General features: G+C 39.1%; 1 protein-coding gene across 1 annotated transcript in view; it reads left to right on the top strand.

Annotated features, from left to right (window-relative positions):
• cacna1c (calcium channel, voltage-dependent, L type, alpha 1C subunit) overlaps positions 1–19488 on the top strand; it is a gene marked incomplete at both ends in the record, with an annotated part of 197538 nt that overhangs the window by 123989 nt on the left and 54061 nt on the right. The window contains 5 exons of the mRNA XM_083935268.1: positions 2181–2320; positions 7672–7811; positions 9271–9423; positions 10469–10668; positions 13564–13667. Coding sequence (XP_083791394.1) covers positions 2181–2320; positions 7672–7811; positions 9271–9423; positions 10469–10668; positions 13564–13667 — 737 coding nt within the window. The remainder of the gene's footprint in view (positions 1–2180; positions 2321–7671; positions 7812–9270; positions 9424–10468; positions 10669–13563; positions 13668–19488) is intronic.

The raw sequence follows: 19488 nt of genomic DNA, 5'->3' as shown, positions 1-19488 counted from the left end.
ACAGGCTGTGTGCATTTATAGTATTTATACAACACCTCGACCTGCTTAACAATTTTAAAAAGACATGGACATCACACTTTTTACAATATTGGCCCTTTAAAGATATAGGCTAGATACCGAATTTCGATTTTTAATATAAGTAATACTCTTGTTTTATATTATTTTTAGGGCTTTTTATGCTTTTATTTCTTAGTATAGCTGAAGACTGACAGGAAAAGGGGGCGAGTGAGAGGGGATAGCATGCAGCAAAGGGGCCATGGGTTGGAGTTGAACCTGTGCCAATGTGGCAAGGACTCAGCCGCCATATATTAGTAATATTCTGTTTGTAGGCCTGACATCCGCTTGATATTGTGCTATCTTTGCTATCTGTTAAGCAAGGCCACCGTTGGCTTAGCGCTGCCCAAGGAAAGTAATTTGGTTTGGAGAAATACAAACAAGTCAGAGTGTATTTTTGTAAGTGATAAGCCGGTGTAGCCTGATGATACTCCACAGCACTATGGAATCTGGTCTGGCAATAAGAGAATTGATCTTATGTCATCTGCGCTCATAACATGACTTTTTTTTGTAATTCTGTGCTAACTCTATCAGCTTGTGTAGCTATTTCCGTTAACTTGGACACATACAGTGCGGAAGCTGTGTCCCTTCACCCTCAGGTTCAGCTGATTCTTCCCAGGGATGGGGCCTGGTGTCTGGAGAGACCTGGCTGGCCTTCTGTCCCAAACCTCTAGCCCACTGTGAGTTTATGTCCATGGGAAAACAGTGGAAAGAGGTGGAGGCGCAGGGACTGAGATGGATGGATAGATTGATGGATGGAGCTAAATATATTTGTATGCTTCATAAAGCCGTACCTCAGAGGGACAGGGAGAGGGTTTTTTTTATGTCTTTTTACACAGGAGTTTTACACCATTGCCTTGAAAAAAATAGAAATCAGACATGATGGATGATTAGGTGGATGAAGAGTTATTTGGAGTTTATGAAGTTTATGAAGTTACATAATTCCTCTCTTTGTGTCAAGGCCATTTCAGGACATTTCCCAGGACCCAGGCAGAGGTCATCACTATGACAACAATCCCTGAGGAACTCTGTAGTAGAAGAGTGTTGTGTGTGTGTGTTGGTGTATACATGCACACACGCAGGACTTCCTGTCTTCAGATAGTTGCCTCTTAGGACAGGAAGAGAGCCGCTTTGATTAAATAATCAAAAAATCTTTGATTGTGTACACACGATTACAAGTTAGACAAATAAATATTCACGCATAAATAATCAAACACACACACACACACACACACACACACACACACACACACACACACACACACACACACACACACACACACACACAGATCATCCTGTTCTTGCTGATAAACTCAGAGGAATAATCAGCCAGCACTGTTGTTACTTACAGGTCACACACGAGGTCTAGTGTTGACATGGACATAAATAAATGTCATCATTGTGAATAAATATGTCTATCTTAGTGCTTTGCTATGCCCAGTTGCTCTACAGTAGCTGACCAACCTGTCAAAGACAAATCTACATAGACATCTGCAGTTTGATTTTTTTTTTTTTAATTGCACATGATAATTGCACCCATGAATTGAAAAACACACACGGTGTGAATAAAACATATATTAATATATTGCACAGGATACAGTAGGAAAATACAACATGACTGATTATCCTGCACATTTTGTATCGTTTTTCTTCTAATCTTAATGCTACACACCATGTTTGTAGTACAATGTATGTGTGTAATCATCCATCATGGTGCAATTATGCTCATATCTGTATAAATTGAAGATTTGAAATAGCTATTTTTTAAATCTTATTTGTATTTTTGTCTTTTGTATTGTTTCATTTTCATTTATCACTCAATCACGTTTTTTCTTAGCTTTTTTTACTCTTGAGCTTCTGTAACAAGTGAATTTAAAAGTTCTTATCTTCATGAAGAATTTTGAATGGATGTTTGGTGTTCTTTCATTCGACTGGAGCGTCTCATTATATTGTATCCTGTTAACAGTATTGACTTATTTGTGAAACGCCTTTCTATACTCTCTTCTCCCTTTCATCTGCTGCCTTCTTTTCTGTCTCTAATGCTTCTTCACTGTCATACTGAGTCTCTCTGCAATGCTGCTGCTCCAACAGATAAATGGACCTGTCTTATTTGTGTGTTTTTACAGGAGCGTGTGGAGTATCTGTTCCTCATCATTTTCACGGTGGAGGCATTCTTGAAGGTAATAGCCTATGGCCTGCTCTTCCACCCCAACGCTTACCTGAGGAATGGCTGGAATCTGCTTGACTTCATCATCGTAGTCGTAGGGTGAGTGAAACACACAACGATAATGGCTGTGAAATGTTTTTTTAGTGTTACTCTAAGTGTATCTTTGTAGTTTTATAGAGAGAATGACGCAGCTAGCAAGTCCTGTGTAATTTTAATACACCGTCTCTTTCCAGGGTTTGTAAAAGTACTACTTGACACATTTTTAAACCTCGGCACATCATTGGCAAATTAATCATAGTACCTTGGTATAATTACTGTCAACAATTGGAACTACAGCCAAGTCTATTGGCAAGCTCTGTCTGATGCTAGTGTCGTTCAAAATTAAGATCATATTTCCCATGAACACCTTTGATTGAAGCAAGATATAATAGGCTACTTATCTGTGGTATGTGGTATCGATATTATACAACAATGTTTTAATGTATTTCCATAAAACACATTTTCTTCACAGTGAATCTGTATTAAAGCCGCTGTAAACTTTGGTCTGCAGTGTATTGGTGAAGCCTAAACTGATTAGCTTGTTAGATGCTGATAGCAAAGCTTTGCTCTTCCTTTCTTTATCTGCAACTCAGCAACATAGCCCATCTGCTAAACCCTCTGTGTGTGTGTGTGTGTGTGTGTGTGTGTGTGTGTGTGTGTGTGTGTGTGTGTGTGTGTGTGTGTGTGTGTGTGTGTGTGTGTGTGTGTGTGTGTGTGTGTGTGTGTGTGTGTGTGCATGCACGCGAATGCCCTGCCTGCCAGATGTGCTTTGTGTACAGTGCAGTATGAGGATAATGGCAAAATCGCCAGTGGACCTGACAGTTACATTAATCCCATAAAAATTGTCTAATTGACCGTGTGTGTGTGTGTGACCACAGCCTAAAGGAAGGTCCTGCGAATGCACCAACACCCCCCCCCCCACACACACACACACACACACACACACACACACACACACACTCGGTGAATCTTGTTCATCGCCAGTCAAGTGTTCACTCACATTAGCCATCACTACACACACACACACACACACACAACACACCACACACACACACACATGCACACGCTAACGCACACGCACATGCACACACGCAAGCACACACCAGACACAAATGCACACACACACACACACACCACACGCCATACACCACACAACACCCTATGGGCTGGCATCATGGTGCCAGTGCCCCTGCATAAACACAACCTTTACCACTCTTATGCTGTTATCTACCCTCTCTGTCTGCCTCTCTCTCTCTCTCTCTCTCTCTCTCTCTCTCTCTCCTCTCTCTCTCATCCTCTCTCTCTCTCTCTCTCTCCTCTCTCTCTCACTCTCTCTCTCTCTCTCTCTCTCTCTCTCTCTCTCTCTCTCTCTCTCTCTCTCTCTCTCTCTCTCTCTCTCTCTCTCTCTCCTCTCTCTCTCTCTCTCTCTCTATTTCAATTATGGGTTTTATTGTGATTATGATTATTGCATAATTGAATGTGCAATGATACTGTATTGATCTCTTGAGAAAATTGTTTTCTACCTCACAACCCTGCCAAATGTCAGAAGGTCATATACCTGCTTGAAGCTCCAGAATTGGCAGGATTTCTTGCTCAAGGACATTTTAGGGGGTTGGAGCTTGCTGTTTTTGGAGATTAGACCTCTTTCACATGGCCCAAATAACCATGCTTATTTTTCTCAAGTGAACAAATTGCCTTTTGCTTTTTGATATGGTCACTGTTTATTATAAATTTTGACCTAAAAGCTTAGGCATGATAATGGAAACTGTACTCACCAGAAAAATGACAAAAAAAAACAAGTTTGGGGTTTTCTAACAAGTGACCTCTTTATGACACATTATGTCCTCTCTGGAATAAAGGCAGTGTTACTTGTTTTTAGAGATGCAAGTAACGATTATTTTCATTATAGATTCATCTCTAGATTATTTTATTTCTTTAGCTTTCTATTTGTTGTTTGGTCCATAAAATGTCAGAAAATGGTGAAAATGGTTGATCAATGTATCCCGAAGCCCAAGTTGGTGTCCTCAAATCCGGAAAATATTTAGTTTACTTTCAAAGAGGATTTAAAGAAACCAGGAAATATTCACATTAAAGTAGCTGAAATCAGCAAATCTGGACATTTTCTTTCTTAAGAAATGACTCGATAGTAGTTGCCAATTATTTTAAAAATTGACTACTAAATGATCAATCGACTAATTGTTGCAGCTCTGGTGACCAAAGTTTGAAACTGATGACTTAGTGATGAAGGTGATCTTATTCCATGATTTTTCTCTAACCTGATTTAAACTGTGTTATATGCTCAAACCTAAATTCACATGTAAGATGTTTCTGGAAGGCTCTGAGTCTGACCTGTTCTGTCGTTCTGGGAAATCTATTAGCTTGTATCTGCCTAACTGTGTTTGTGTGCGTGTGTGTGTGTGTGTGTGTGTGCGTGCTCGCGTGTGTGCGTGCTCGCGTGTGTGCGTGCGTGCGTGCGCGTGTAGATGAGAAGTGACAGAGTTCGCTCCCTCTGGAATGTTCACCATATGGGTGAAAGAGCTTGTACCTGGTGCTGAGCAGCCTTTGAGGCACACACACACACACACACACACACACACACACACATACACACTCACACACTCACACACACATACATGTACACTTGCACATACACAGATGCTAGTGCCTACACTGACACATACCTAAGAGATTATCAGTGAAGGCTGAGTGAGCAAACTGCGTGTTAGTATGTGTCTTCTCTCCATCTCTTACCCCTCTTTTTACTTTGCTATTGTCATTCCTCTCATCTCCTATTTCGCTCTGTATCCCAGTTCTAATGTTTAATTATTGATAGTACAAATAGCTGTAGGATCATCATAAAAAGAGACAGCGAAGAGAGTTAAACCTTCAGGCAAATGTTTTGCATTCAAAGTGTTTAAAAAAAGCACTGAAACCTTCAGTTGATTATTTGATTATTAATAATTAAGTTATCGTTTAAAGTCAGTTATCAAGCAAAGCGCACTGGTCTAATTGGTTTCAGCCTCTCAGATTTAAGGATTTTTTTGCACTTGTGTCTTTGAGTATATCATTATAAATTGAGTATCTTTCGGCTCTGGATTTGGTCAGGCAAATAGAGCAATTTAAAGACATCACCTTGGGCTCAAGGAAGATTTTCACTTCTTAAAGGTCCCATATTGTAAAAAGGGAGATTTCCAAGTTCTTTTCTATTATATAAAGCAGCTTGAAGTGTTATATAAATAGTGTGAAATATCAAAATGCTCAATCCACAGAGAAATGCACACAGCCTGAATACAGGATGAATACAGTATATTCAGACTGATAGTTTGAGAAAAACAAAGCATTTTTTGAACATTAAAGCCTGTAAACATGTTCTAATAGAAACCCCAAATAAGTATGAACCTGAAAAATAGCATAATATGGGACCCTTAATTACATTTTATAGATTAAACTACAAAAAACATTAAATTAACTGATAATGGACATTATAAGTTGCAGGTCTATTGCAAATGTATAACTATTCAGAAATGAATTCAATAGTACTGTGGTGTTTTGACTAACTTAACCACACAACCCCTGTTATCTTTATGAATGTACAGCTTCTGCTATCTTTAGCTGTGGATACACAAGCCGTTAAGTGGTGCTACACTCAAAGGCTCTAATTATCATTTAACTCCCTACCACGGCAAAACATGCTGGGCAAAATGCTGATAGTGCAAAACTGCAGATCCTTGTCCTGCTCTTCATACTCCATTTCAAAGGAGAGAGAGAGTGAATCAAATTGAGAGGGAGGTAGTGCGAAAAAGAGAGGCTGAGAGGGAGAGAGAGGGCAATATTTTTTGAGAGGTCTTTTCAAGTGGCCATTTCATCTGTGCTAATTGATAATTCTCCATGACTAACGCGCCTCTGACTGGCCTTTGAGCCGCGCTAGCTGGAAAATGGCATTGTATGGTGATTTTTAAAGGATCTCAGAGAGACTGAGAGAAGAGAGGGAGTGACAATCTCCACTGGACGTACATACATTCTAGCTTGTGAGCCACTGACTTCCAAAGACATGTCCGTTAATAATTTAAAGGGGATAATAGCCAACAACAGTCAACAGAATAAAAAACAAGTTTCGCTCTTTTATTGAAGATTATATTTTCATCTAAATGTATTTTGACTTACTTTGTCTATGTACTGCATAGACTAATAGAGTGTCAAAAGTGATGTGAACATTCTTCTTTCCTTTCTCGTTATTCATCTAATGATGAGTCATCATAAGCCATACAATTGTGGTGTGGTTCGTTTATAGCCTAACGTTAGCTTTTTACTTCTAGTGATTGCATTTGCACTTCTAAAATCATTTTTTTGAAGATTATCTTGTTTAACAAAACGTGTGAGTATCATAAACTTTTTTAGCAGCGGAGCTTCATTTCTGTAAGAAAACGAAGGAAAAATCCCATTGTTTTTTTGTGCAGGGAGCCAGTGTGGTGCGTACTTCTGGGTTGGCTTACAAAAATACATTACCCCTACAGCACTCTATTGTAACTAAGGGGCCTAAAGCCCAACCCATGAAAAACTGCCTCGACCAGACACAAATGCATGTATGAGCAGTATGTCCGTATACTTTTTCCTGTGTACATACAGTATATTTAAGCTTCGGGCCAAGTGATGTCTGTAAATAATTTCATAGAAGCTAATAGTTAACAAAAAGCAACATCTAAAAAACCCATTTACCTCTATAAATATTTTGCTCTATATAATTTACATTGCCATGCATTTCTACCTGCTTATGTACCATACTATATATACTGTATATAATTTAGATAAAACTGTGGAGAGACATTGAAGGTTGTGTGACATAACATAGGACAATGTAAATGTATGTTATAGTATATTCCATATCTCAGTCGTGTGAGCACACACACTTCTAAACACATTTTGAAACCTATCTTCTCTACAGATATGCTCAGTGTTCTGTTGAGCTGAATCAAACTGAGTCAAATCATTAAAACCAAGTGTCTCACATTTTCTTATCTGTGAAAGACAGGGAAGAGATGAAACACTTTCTATTGTTGTCTTGGAGAGCTAACTAATTAAGCTATTTGGTCTGTTGTGTTTTCACCAGGAAACACATTTGATTGTGAAACAGCATAGATATCTTCATCGTTCCCTTTGCTTTAAAAATTTTGGTCCCAAACTACGTTGATGAAATAGAACAGTTTATCACTTAAACTATACACTTTCACTGTTTTATACTCATGATAAAGATAATATAAAAAGGGAAAGGGAAAATAATGACTGCAAATTTTTTAAGACCCTGTAATTCATTCTTGTATGTCTGTATCACTTTCAGATATTCTCTAGTATGTGGAAATGGGATGTCAACCTGACAATGATGCTTATTGAAGTCATTACTTCCTGTCTTGCAGGTTATTCAGTGCGATCTTGGAGCAGGCCACCAAGGGGGACGGGGCCACTCCTATTGGAGGAAAGGCAGCAGGCTTTGATGTCAAGGCTCTGAGGGCATTCAGAGTACTCAGACCCCTCAGACTGGTCTCTGGAGTACCAAGTAAGTAATGAGAGCTATGGAAGAAAGAAAGAGAGAATGAAAGAAAGACAGAAAAGAAAGAGAGTGGGAAACGACACTCAGGATCAGGTGCGAATGATGATTGGGTGATGTGGGGGGAGAAATGAACCACAGATTGGTGCTGATATTGCTGCTCGATGCCACACATAGACACATAGTGGCACATAAATGAACACACACACATGCTCACACAAAGAGTCCACTTCAGATACTCAGACAGTACGAGCAGCAGATGAGTTGTCTGTCAGCCTATCTTTGTTCGTGACTACAGAAATCAATAATCCAACAAGCCAGAAGACAGAAAAGGATCTGATATTAAGGTTTGTGGATGCAGGCTCTGTGTGTGTGTGTGTGTGTGTGTGTGTGTGTGTGTGTGTGTGTGTGTGTGTGTGTGTGTGTGTGTGTGTGTGTGTGTGTGTGTGTGTGTGTGTGTGTGTGTGTGTGTGCGTGGTAGCTCTTGTGATTGCAACAGCAGGCAAATGCTCTCAGTGCACATCCCATACTCTTGTTCTTAAGTGTAAAAGTGTGAGCGCTACAGTGCACAATATTTAAATTGAACTCCGTCCAACATCACTTGCATGTGTTGGATTGGTATCATGGCAACTGATCAGTTGCATGTTTGCTAACTGATTAGCACACTGACTGACAGACCTGTCTTTTTGAAGGCTTCCAGTGCCACTGCTGCTGATGTGCTTATAATAATAATAATAAATAATGACCTCTAAATTAATTTTGTAATGTACCTGTTTGTTTTGTTAAAATGGAATATGTTCTAGATGTCATGATACATTTTTTTACAACTGAAACGAGGAGCAAGTACTGTGTTATGTAATCTAATCAACAGATACTTGAACTAAGTATTCCTTAGCCCTTGATGCCACCCACTTTGGTTTGCAGTGATTTACTTCACTAATTTATGTGCTAATAATTGCACATCTGTCTTTTAAATATTTATTAAGATATCATCCCTTATCCCTTATCTTTTTTTAATTAACAGAATTTCATTCTTTTCAATGTGTAATTGTATGCAAAATGTTTCATAGTACTGTAGTGGTGCATAAAGATACAAAAACAGCTACATGCAAAAAAACAAAAACATTTTCAATGTATCCTTAACAAGTAAAAAATCAAGATTTTTGTTTTCATCAACAAGAAATGTAATTATCTGAAAAGATGTGCACATATCTAGGACTCCTTGACAGAACATATTCTAATGTAAGTATGCAGTATCCTGAGGGTTTGACCATACCATTTAGAACAAATATAATAGTTTAAGTGCTTAAGTGGTGATAGCTCAAACTGTTCTGCAATATGATGCACGTCCAGTTCTTTTATATGACAAAAAGGCTTTCATCATTAAAATGAATAACTGCTCTCTTTTTAAATAAATGATATGTCCCACCTGTATGTGCTCTTAATTGTTCATCTTTGTGTGCTGCAGGTTTACAGGTAGTGTTGAACTCCATAATCAAAGCCATGGTCCCTTTGCTCCATATCGCCCTACTGGTCCTCTTCGTCATCATCATCTATGCCATCATTGGCCTGGAGCTCTTCATGGGCAAGATGCACAAGACCTGCATTCATGAGCATACAGGTACACACAGGCACACATGCACATAGAGAGAGAGAGAGAGAGAGAGAGAGAGAGAGAGAGAGAGAGCTATATTCTAGTGCACGATAGGCACAAGATGCAAATAAAAACATGCATGATCAAACACATACACTCACATACCACACCTCAATGCTCAGATAAATAATGAAGCATGTATTCAACTGTCTGTGAAAGCATGCTTCAGTAAACATATAGTCACACGTCAACTCCAGAGATGGACACACAGGTGGATAAAATATCACACAAACCTTTTCATCTGAAAAAAAAATTGCATACATCTTTGACAGTGAGATTTCACCTAACAAGCAACAAAGCAAGAAGAGAATAAAGCACATACCTTAAACAGTTTAATGATAACCTCCATTGATTATTTAAACCATCATTTATGTTGAGTATGAATAGTTTGGGCTGTAATTGAAACAACAGCCGCCTTAAATGATTGAAATCAATTTCCAGTAAAGGCCCCTAGGTAGAAATGGACCTGAGTGTTGTTATGGGGATGTTATAGGTCCCATGAGAGGCATTAGCTTTGCACTGGATAAGTGCTGTTGCACTACTCTGTTATCACTATACGTTGCCCTTAAGAGCTTCTTTTGTATAATAGGTAATAATATATAATTGGATAATAATATAATACAATGCTGACTAATGAGAGGAGAATGGGCTTTTTGGGGAGGGAGGTTTAAAGAGACAGTACAAAACACAACATTTCAGACAGAGGGGAATGCAGGTATAACATGACATGAGGATAATATGTGTTTTTTTAACATTAAAGCATGTAAACATGTTCTAGTAGAAACCCAAAATACAAGTACAAACCTGAAAATGAGCATAATATGGGACCTTTAAAGTTCAGTTGTTTTAGCCTCTGATGACCAGCAAAAGCTAAAGATTACATTATACAAACCAGGTAATACATTAATTATTTTATATCAATTTTATCTATTGACTTTGAGATTAAAGGTCCTTTTTAGATAAGAAGAATACAGTATAAGGTCTCTCTCTTCCTCCTTTGTTTTTGTCACAGGCACCATTGCAGAGGAGAAGCCGGCACCATGTGCACCTTCTGGAGCTTACGGTCGACACTGTAACCACAACGGAACAAAGTGCGAAGTGGGATGGGAGGGCCCAAACGACGGCATCACCAACTTTGACAACTTTGCCTTTGCCATGTTGACGGTGTTCCAGTGTATAACCATGGAGGGCTGGACCGACGTGCTGTACTGGGTGAGCCGGACACCATAACATTGTGTTTATATGTGCGTGTGTGGAGTGAGTGCTTTACTACTTGGTGTGTATAGCCACTGTAATGTATCTTTAACATCAGAGCCACATGAGTGCTTTTGAAAAAAAGAAAGCAAAGATTGTTCAAAGTAACACAAACACACATATTGTGTTTGCGTGTGTTACCTCATATCTCAGACTAGATCGATGCAGACAATACACTGTGTAATTGAAGGCTCCGATTGATTTGGAACGTGTGAGGAATACCAATGCTTGATTCAAGTGCACGTGCACACACACACACACACACACACACACACACACACACACACACACACACACACACAAAAATACAGCCATGGACACGCAAAACTATCCCTTCCTCAGTAAATGGCCAGAAGCATGCAGCAGCCCTCTCCTGCTACATAAACCAATAGATTAGTCTGTACTGTTAATCAATGTTCGGAAAAGTTGGATCAAACTCCCACATGCTGCTTTGCTTCTTGTGAAGTAACTTTATTCAGATCTCTGGAGGTACGGCTTTACACACATATTATGATATTGTTGATAACAGATGGTGAGGGTTCAAAAGTCATGAAGCTCCACCTTTAATTACATGAACATGTTTTCTCTAAATGGATTGAAGTTGTCCTGTGATGTCGCCACTGCTCTGCTGCCCTATGTGATTTTGCCATGATGTTATTCAGCCTGGCTGCAGCAGTTACTGGAGGCTCTTCTGTATGCCTGCACACTGCGGTCACCACTGCAAAGCAATTACGTGGATCAGATGATTCTTTGGATTTTCTGCATTAACTGCTAAAATACAGTAAAAGTGTGCTTTCATTGATCTAAAAGCCCCAATTTAGGCTTCTAATGTGTTACTAATGTATATTTGCAGTAGGTCACAGAGCTAATGGATTTGTAAATGATGATGTGTTCTCAGAAGGTTTTTGAGCACTTAACACCTTTCGGACAGTGTGGATTCTTCTGTCTATCCTGATAAAAGAAAAAAAATCCATCCACCTCACAATAAAAACAATTTTATAATATTCAATGTATATTAACAAATATATATTATTGTTTGACAATATTACCTAATTCTTAAAACCAGAAAGAAAGTATTTTGTTTATATTGTCAATATATATTTTTTTATTCAGATGAATAGGAGAGCTTGTAAATACTTTAAAAACAAAGTTATAAGCTGTGAAATTCTAGGTTTCGCCAATAATTTGGCGTTAAGAAAAACAGATGTTGAACTCTGTGACAGAACAATACACAAGAGGTACAAATTCAGGGCTAGCTACCACACAAAAGTCAAGTGTTAAATTATTTAATGGATTTGAAAATGTTTTAAGTAATACAAAATTCATGAAGTAAACAGTAACACTGGTAAAGAGGTTTGTCAAAAGGTTGATGATTTTCAGACAATCTCAGTTCTGTGACAAAATATATGTCGGAATTGATCAGGTGTGTGTGTGTGTGTGTGTGTGTGTGTGTGTGTGTGTGTGTGTGTGTGTGTGTGTGTGTGTGTGTGTGTGTGTGTGTGTGTGTGTGTGTGTGTTTGTGTGTGCAAGTTGTTTGTATCTGAGAGCATGTGGTGCAGAGAGCTTACTAGCTCTACACCCCTCCTTCAACCTTGTCTGCTTCAACCTCCTGCATACACATACACACACACACACACACACGTACACACACACACGTACACACGTACACACACACACACACACACACACACACACACACACACACACACACACACACACATACACACACAGACACACACACACACACACACACACACACACACACACACACACACACACACACACACACACACACACACACACACACACACACAGCAGTATAGTTTTCATTGTCTCACATATTGAAGAATATAGGTTAATGTCATCCAACATTTCCTGCTGTCATAGGAACACAAAGTCCTCCATCCCATTTTGTTTCGCTCTGTCCAACATTTCTCCAAGTAAAAGTGACAACTCTTTAATTGATGGAAACATTACACTCTTGATTTTTGTCTTAATGTTGTTTAAAGTGCTCATCAATTTAATTTAAGTGCAGATTAATAATCTGAAATTTCTGTTATTGAATTCTCACCTTGTCCACACCATCTCCCATTTTAGCCCTTTATAATGATCTTTCTCTGTTCAAGCAATCCTTAATACAATATCCACGAGTCTGTGGCATATTTCCCTGCAGCTGCATTTCCTGAAGTCATCTTTATTGATTTCACTCAGATGTTTTAGTCTCACATGCCGTAAATCCTCTATAACAGAATATAATTGATTTATACGGACAAATGTAGAATCACAGCGTCTAAATGTGTTTCCTGTAAAGGCCCATCTACCTTTCCAAGGAAGGTTTTCTTCACGGAATGTGTAACTGTGTAAACACACTCTGAATAAGAGCTAAGGTATGTCATTGAGTTACAAAAGCAGTTAAGTGTTGTTTAATGTGTTTGTAATTGTGAATCATCAAGCACCGGCTCTCAAAGGGGCAGACAAAAGGATTCATACACACACTTAATCATACTATACTGCCACACTTGCTTTGCCAGGTCTTTCTACTGCTCTTTTTTAATATGCACTGCTCTCTTCTTGTTTCCTGCATGTCATCTAGAAATAAGTATTTCAGATCTACTCCTTCTTTTTCCCCTTTCTAACACTCTTCCTGTCCTTGACCTTCCTTTCTTCCTTCGTTCTCTCTGTGTCAATCTTTTGAAACCTTTTTCTCCCACATTTCTTCCTCCTTCCCCATTGTCCTCATCCCTTTCTCCCCTCCAACCTCTTTATCTTTCCTTCTCTCTTCTACCCCACCAACCCTCACCCTGTTAACCCCCTTCTTCTCTCTGTCTCTCCTATGTCTCTTGTCTCTCTCAGATGCAGGATGCTATGGGCTATGAGCTGCCATGGGTCTATTTTGTCTCTCTCGTCATCTTCGGCTCCTTTTTCGTTCTCAATCTCGTTCTGGGGGTGTTGAGCGGGTAAGAGGTTGTGCTGTTGTCATGTGTGTACAAATGTCTGTATGTGTGTTGTTTGTGATGTGGATGTGCAGTACGTTGTGTTTTAGATGTGATAAATGGCCGTGCAACAAGACTCCCTGGACCAGACATTGGTTGATTTTGAAGGATCCAGTGAAGAGTGGAATGGAATGGAAATTATCCATTGTTTGACACTATACAATCACTATATTGGGCATTATTATCAGCATTATTGTTGTCATTACTATTGTTGTATTTGTTGTTATATATCAAGTTCACTTTACTTTATACATTTAAGTGAACAAATAATTTGGAAAGTTAAGATGAAAATGCATCTCCTGAGTAAAACTTAACCAAACCTCCTTTTTAAAAATATATATATTTAAGTTTGAAGGCTAATGATTTTACCTTTTTCATCTTACTAGTTTTAAAAGCTGCATTAATCAACTGTTATATAAATCCAAAATCCCATCCTGTACACTGAAAATGCTTGAGTCTTTATCATTGCAATCCTTGCCTTCACTGTTACCATGCAACTGAGGACATTTTCTACATACAATGAGGAATTAATATAAAAGTTGACAAGAAAAAAAGGATGAAGGTGAAAGTGTCTGCATACTGTACAGTCCTAACTGGTTTACAAAAGGCTGAAAAATGGTCAAATGAGATGCAAATACAGCAAAAAAAATCAGCACCAGCACCAGCACTATCACGGCTGCAGTTCCTCAGTAAAGTAGAGCTAGTTGCTTGTAAAGTTTAGAGTACTATACAGTCTAAAAAAAGGAAGTTGAAGATCACTGAACTGAGAAAAATATGCCACTCTCTCTCCTTTCTGTTCCACTCAATCAGTCCTTTGTCACAAGCCTGAGAGCATCACACACATGCACACACACACATATGCAGCAGTAGCCAAGCCCTCGGTCTATCTGTTATGTTCGTGTCGGATGACCTCAAGGTGCTATATGCCGTCATAACCTGTCTGTGATGGACAGGTGGACACATACACACACACACACACACACACACACACACACACACACACAAACAGACAAACCATCCAGACAGGCTGGACTCTCTTCTTTTGACCAGCACATATTTATTTACATTTATAACCAGCATTCTTCCAGGGAAGTAAGTTGTTTTGGTTCATTCCAGGCTCAGTTTTAAGAGACTCTCTTCCTCCTTGAAAACCAGACTGCATTTAACGATCCGTCTTGTGTGTATACATGTGTGTTGGTTTACATAAATGTTTTTTTTGCATGCAGATTAGCATGCATCTGCTTACATTGTCTGTGTATGTGCAGTGGGTGCATACTTGTATAGAGGGACATGCTGTGTGTGTCTTTATGTTTAGTTTAAATAAATGCTTCTCCAGCAGACGAGCTGGGTGCTTTTTTACCCCGCTCTGCCAAGTCACGCTGCTTTGGTACAAGCACCACCCGGCCTGTAGGGACACACTGGGGTATTAATAATTCACCCCTCAGGTCAGCCAGAAGTAGAACCTAAAAAAACTTACACAACAGGGAAAACACAACAGGCAAAAAAGGTTATTCTGAGGACAGAGTGAAGTCTGGAGGAAACATGGCATTTAATATGGAAATTATTGGATGAAAGGCTGCCCTGAAGGGAACATTACAGTTACATTAGTTAATATACATCATTTGATAAAGAGTTTAAAAAAACAAACTATGATAATTACATTAACAATGACAATAATAATGGTAATAATATTGAGTTTTACACCTCAAAATTCACAATATAAACTTTAAATTAAAACTAAGACTAAACCGTTTCTAGCTTTTTATTGTTAAATTACATTTAATTTTTAAATAGTGCATACATTGAGAGAGAGTCATTTTTCATGGTGATGTCCAGTTTATGGGAGTCTTGCTGCACAGTCTGAAGACTTGTCTAACTAAAATGCTTTCTCTCCACAGTGACTCATCCTGAAATTAGCTGATTTCCCTTACACATGCTCCACCATTGAATCTCTATTTTTTTCAAATCCATGTTAGTATAGCTGGTCAGATACGTTGCCATGTGGCCCACAAATGAATGAACCATAAGCTCAGCAGGGATCGGTTTGACCCGTTGGAAACATTCACTAAGGATCTAACCACCTCCTCTTCCCCTCCTCCCTTCCCTCCTAACATTCCTTATTGCTGTTTTCTTGCTTTCATCCCTGTTCTCTCCATCAATGTCATCTCTGCTTGCTTTCCTTTTCCTCCCTCCATCTTTAATTTCCATCCTCCTCCTATTCTCCTTCCTGTCATCAATCATTTCCTCTACTTGGCCCACTCCTCCATCTCTCTACCTAGGTGAATGATGCAGTAGGGTACAAGTGGCCCTGGATGTATTTTCTCACCTTAATCATCATCGGATCCTTCTTTGTGCTAAACTTGGTTCTGGGGGTTTTGAGCGGGTAAGGGCAAGGTCAAAGGTCACTTGAGACTAACCTCTCTCTCTTCTTCATGCTGTTGTTCTTCAAGAGCTTTTCTGTTGTCAAGAGAACTCTTTACTTCTTTCTACTTTCTGCTGAAAGTAGACGGCATGTACAGGAATGTATTGTAATAAAATCGATTAAGTTACACAATCGGCACATGGCACAAGGAAAAGATGCCTAAGTCCAAATGTTTTACAGTACCACAAGTGTATGTAGTTTCATAGTTCTTAGCTAAATTAACTGCATGTGCATTTTTAGTCATTATCATTTTATCTCACTATAGTGGCCCTTGGACAGGGCCTAGGACACTTCATCAGGATATATTATTATTATTTGCCATTTTGGATATATCTTCTCTAATTGTAAATATCAAAACAGTCTTGCTCTTCACAACTCTATGCTCTCTACAATTCTTTAGTGTCACCTCTATAGAATAGCACTCTTACTATCATAAAATTCTGCAGGGATGGCACAAAACTCTATTGTCTCATTTTAAAATAGAGAGAACCAGCAGACAGCAGAAAAAAAGGGACTCAAGTGGACACAGCCTATTGTTACCAATTGAAAGCTGTGTTTGTAGACGACCGTAAGGATATTGACGAATTCTTAGCGGTTTGCAGTTGGGTTTACGTTTGGGAACACATTAAAAACTTAACGTTAAAAGAGAATAACACCCAAATAGAGGATTTCATTAGGTTCTTTCCATGGATCAGGAAAGTTCAATCAATATGTGTGATCATAAGCTACTCTCAAAGCAAGAAGCAAGAGAATTAGTCTTAAACTTAGGGACCATAGGAATAAGGTATGAATTTTGATAATGGGCGTAGCTTCCCTTTAACCTTGTGTTAATGCTTGTGGTTATTGGTTGATGCCAGAATGGATGGTTAGGAGGAATAGGATAAGGCATGACTTGCCTCTGATAGGTCGATCAATCGGTTAGGTTTAGGCGTGAGGAGTGAGATTGGTTAAGATTTGGCTAAGAATATCAGGGTAAGTGTATCAGAGAAGTCTTTGGCCTTTTTGAAACCCTCCAACCTCCATTTAAAAATTCCATACAATTACTAGAATCATAACCTTTTCAATTAAGTGTAATTTTGGATATGGGTTTCATTTAAAGTCACACCTAATGTGTGAAAAGTTTCAGTATTGCCGTTCAGTTGAGATGAACCTGACTAGGGAACAGGTTTGGGGGAGTGTCACACCCCTCGGTGACTGACCCGAATCTGACTCTCGATACCCACAGTGATGTACCACAGCATTGATGGGGGGTGGGGGGGAATAAGGGTCTATCTGGTCCAAACAGCTTGGGTGGTTTGGCTGTCTGACTCTTTGTCTGACTTCTGACTAATGATGCTGTCAACACACTACACAGCCTGACCTTTTACCAACTGCTTCCTCCATGGAGTGTGTGTGGGTCTCAGATTGGCATAATAACTAATGGCTAAACAAGAAGAAGGAGAGCAACGGATGAAGAGACAGAAACATCAGGCGGGACTGTGTTTGTCTGGACTTGATTTAATGTGTAAATAGAAAGAATGGGGTGAGAGGCTGTTCTGAAAGAGAATAGGGACAGAGAAAAGGCAACAGAAAGTGGGGAAAGAGACTTCAATGATGATTTAGGACAGGAAAATTAGATCACTCACACACACACACACACACACACAGTACACACTGGCATACAAATCAATAGGATTGGGTCTCCTGCTAATGTTCTGACAAGTGATACAGTAGCAGTCTGTGTGGTAATGCTCATTGATCGGTCTTTATTTGTGCGTGTGCGTGAGTGTGTGAGTGTGCTGTAGTTGTGATCTGTTCCATCATTCCTCTAAATTTCACACAGAACACACACTCTCACACTCATACACACACTAAATATATTCCAGGATATAGACTGACTGGACAGAAATCAATGAAAATGACACATGACAATTTGTAGTTTAATTATGGATGCTGATCTTGCTCTCAAAGGAACATGTTAAATTAAAATCAATGGGCTGATGACACAAGATCTGATTGAGAATATTCAGATGAACCTTAGTCTGAATCTTTTTTCTCAGACTTAAATAGCTGCAAAAAGTCCTAGTTACTTGAACTTAATAACATAAAAACATACTGTATATGGAGCTGGTAAGGCTATAATGTCCAAACAAAAGATGCAGGATAATTGACTGATATCCTCATTCAGAATATTCACGACATGAAGGTACCATCAAAGTTTACCTGTGAATGGACCTTTGAATGTGGATTTGTACACTATTGCACTTTCTAGCTGCATATGTTCCCAAGCCTCCCAGCACCTGTCAGCTCTCATCCAAATGAATTCTCTGTCTGACTTTGACCTTCCCCAAGTGCAGCGTTTAATCAAATGTTCCTTAATTTTTTTCTTTCATCCTGACACCTGGAAGTAATTTCCCCAGGTTTCATCATAATGTTTCAATATTTCACACAAGCCTAACATTGATTTTAGCTATGGTCTACATTCTGAAAATCAGTTGAGCCTCTGAGACAGATTTGTAAAGAGCAGACCAGGGATGTTCACTGTCATAAGCTAGTATTGGCACAGACTAATGAGGGCTATTTATGTAACATCTACCACAATAAAACGCAAAAATGACCCGTTCAACAAAAAGTCTGCTGTCTCAGCATCTGTTTTAAGTCCCAAATCCTGGCGTAGCCTTCTCCACCTGTCAAAGGAATCCCCGATATTGACTCATCTTTGGTTCCTATGTAGGTCACATTTCCTCTTGGTTTCTGACTTTTCCTCTGCCCACTTAAGTTTTCTTCCAACCTTCACTGTTGGGGCGAGAAGGGGCCGCTTGCTGGTATCGGCCTTTTATTTCTCCATGGTAACAGAAGCTCCGGTAGCTAAGCTGCTAAGCTAATCACTAGCTGCTCAGAGTTTACAGAGAGGGAGAGTGTGAGGTGACGAGAAGCAGGGGAGACGAGGGGATTGGATGGAGGGTACAAGCGAATGGGAGCCTTCCAGGACGGATCGCTCACATTGGTCAACTTCTATGCAGGCCTACGGCTGATAGACTGAATGGATCTTTTTTGTTTTTTTTTGATATTCATATTGTGCAGATCGGACTACGGGACAATAATCGCCATATAAACGATGTTAATAATATTTACCAATATTCCAAATGGAAGACCGTAGCTTTAAATCATCTTTTCTTATGTCCTCTTTGTCCACATCACCTCCAAAATCCTGAGAAACTTGAAGAAGCAGGCTTTATACTGTATTGATAAGAATAAAGTAAAAAAAATAATAGTTTACACACTTCTGCATAAAGAATTGCAAAGTTATATGAAAATAATGCTGAGGCACAAAATAATGCTCTGGGTTTACCAATTTATCTTCATTCCCACCTATGACAAAAA

This window comes from Echiichthys vipera (assembly GCF_963691815.1).
Source record: "Echiichthys vipera genome assembly, chromosome: 20".
Lineage (NCBI taxonomy): Eukaryota > Metazoa > Chordata > Actinopteri > Perciformes > Trachinidae > Echiichthys > Echiichthys vipera.
Note: the sequence above shows the minus strand (reverse complement) of the source record. Positions and strands in the feature narration are given on the sequence as shown.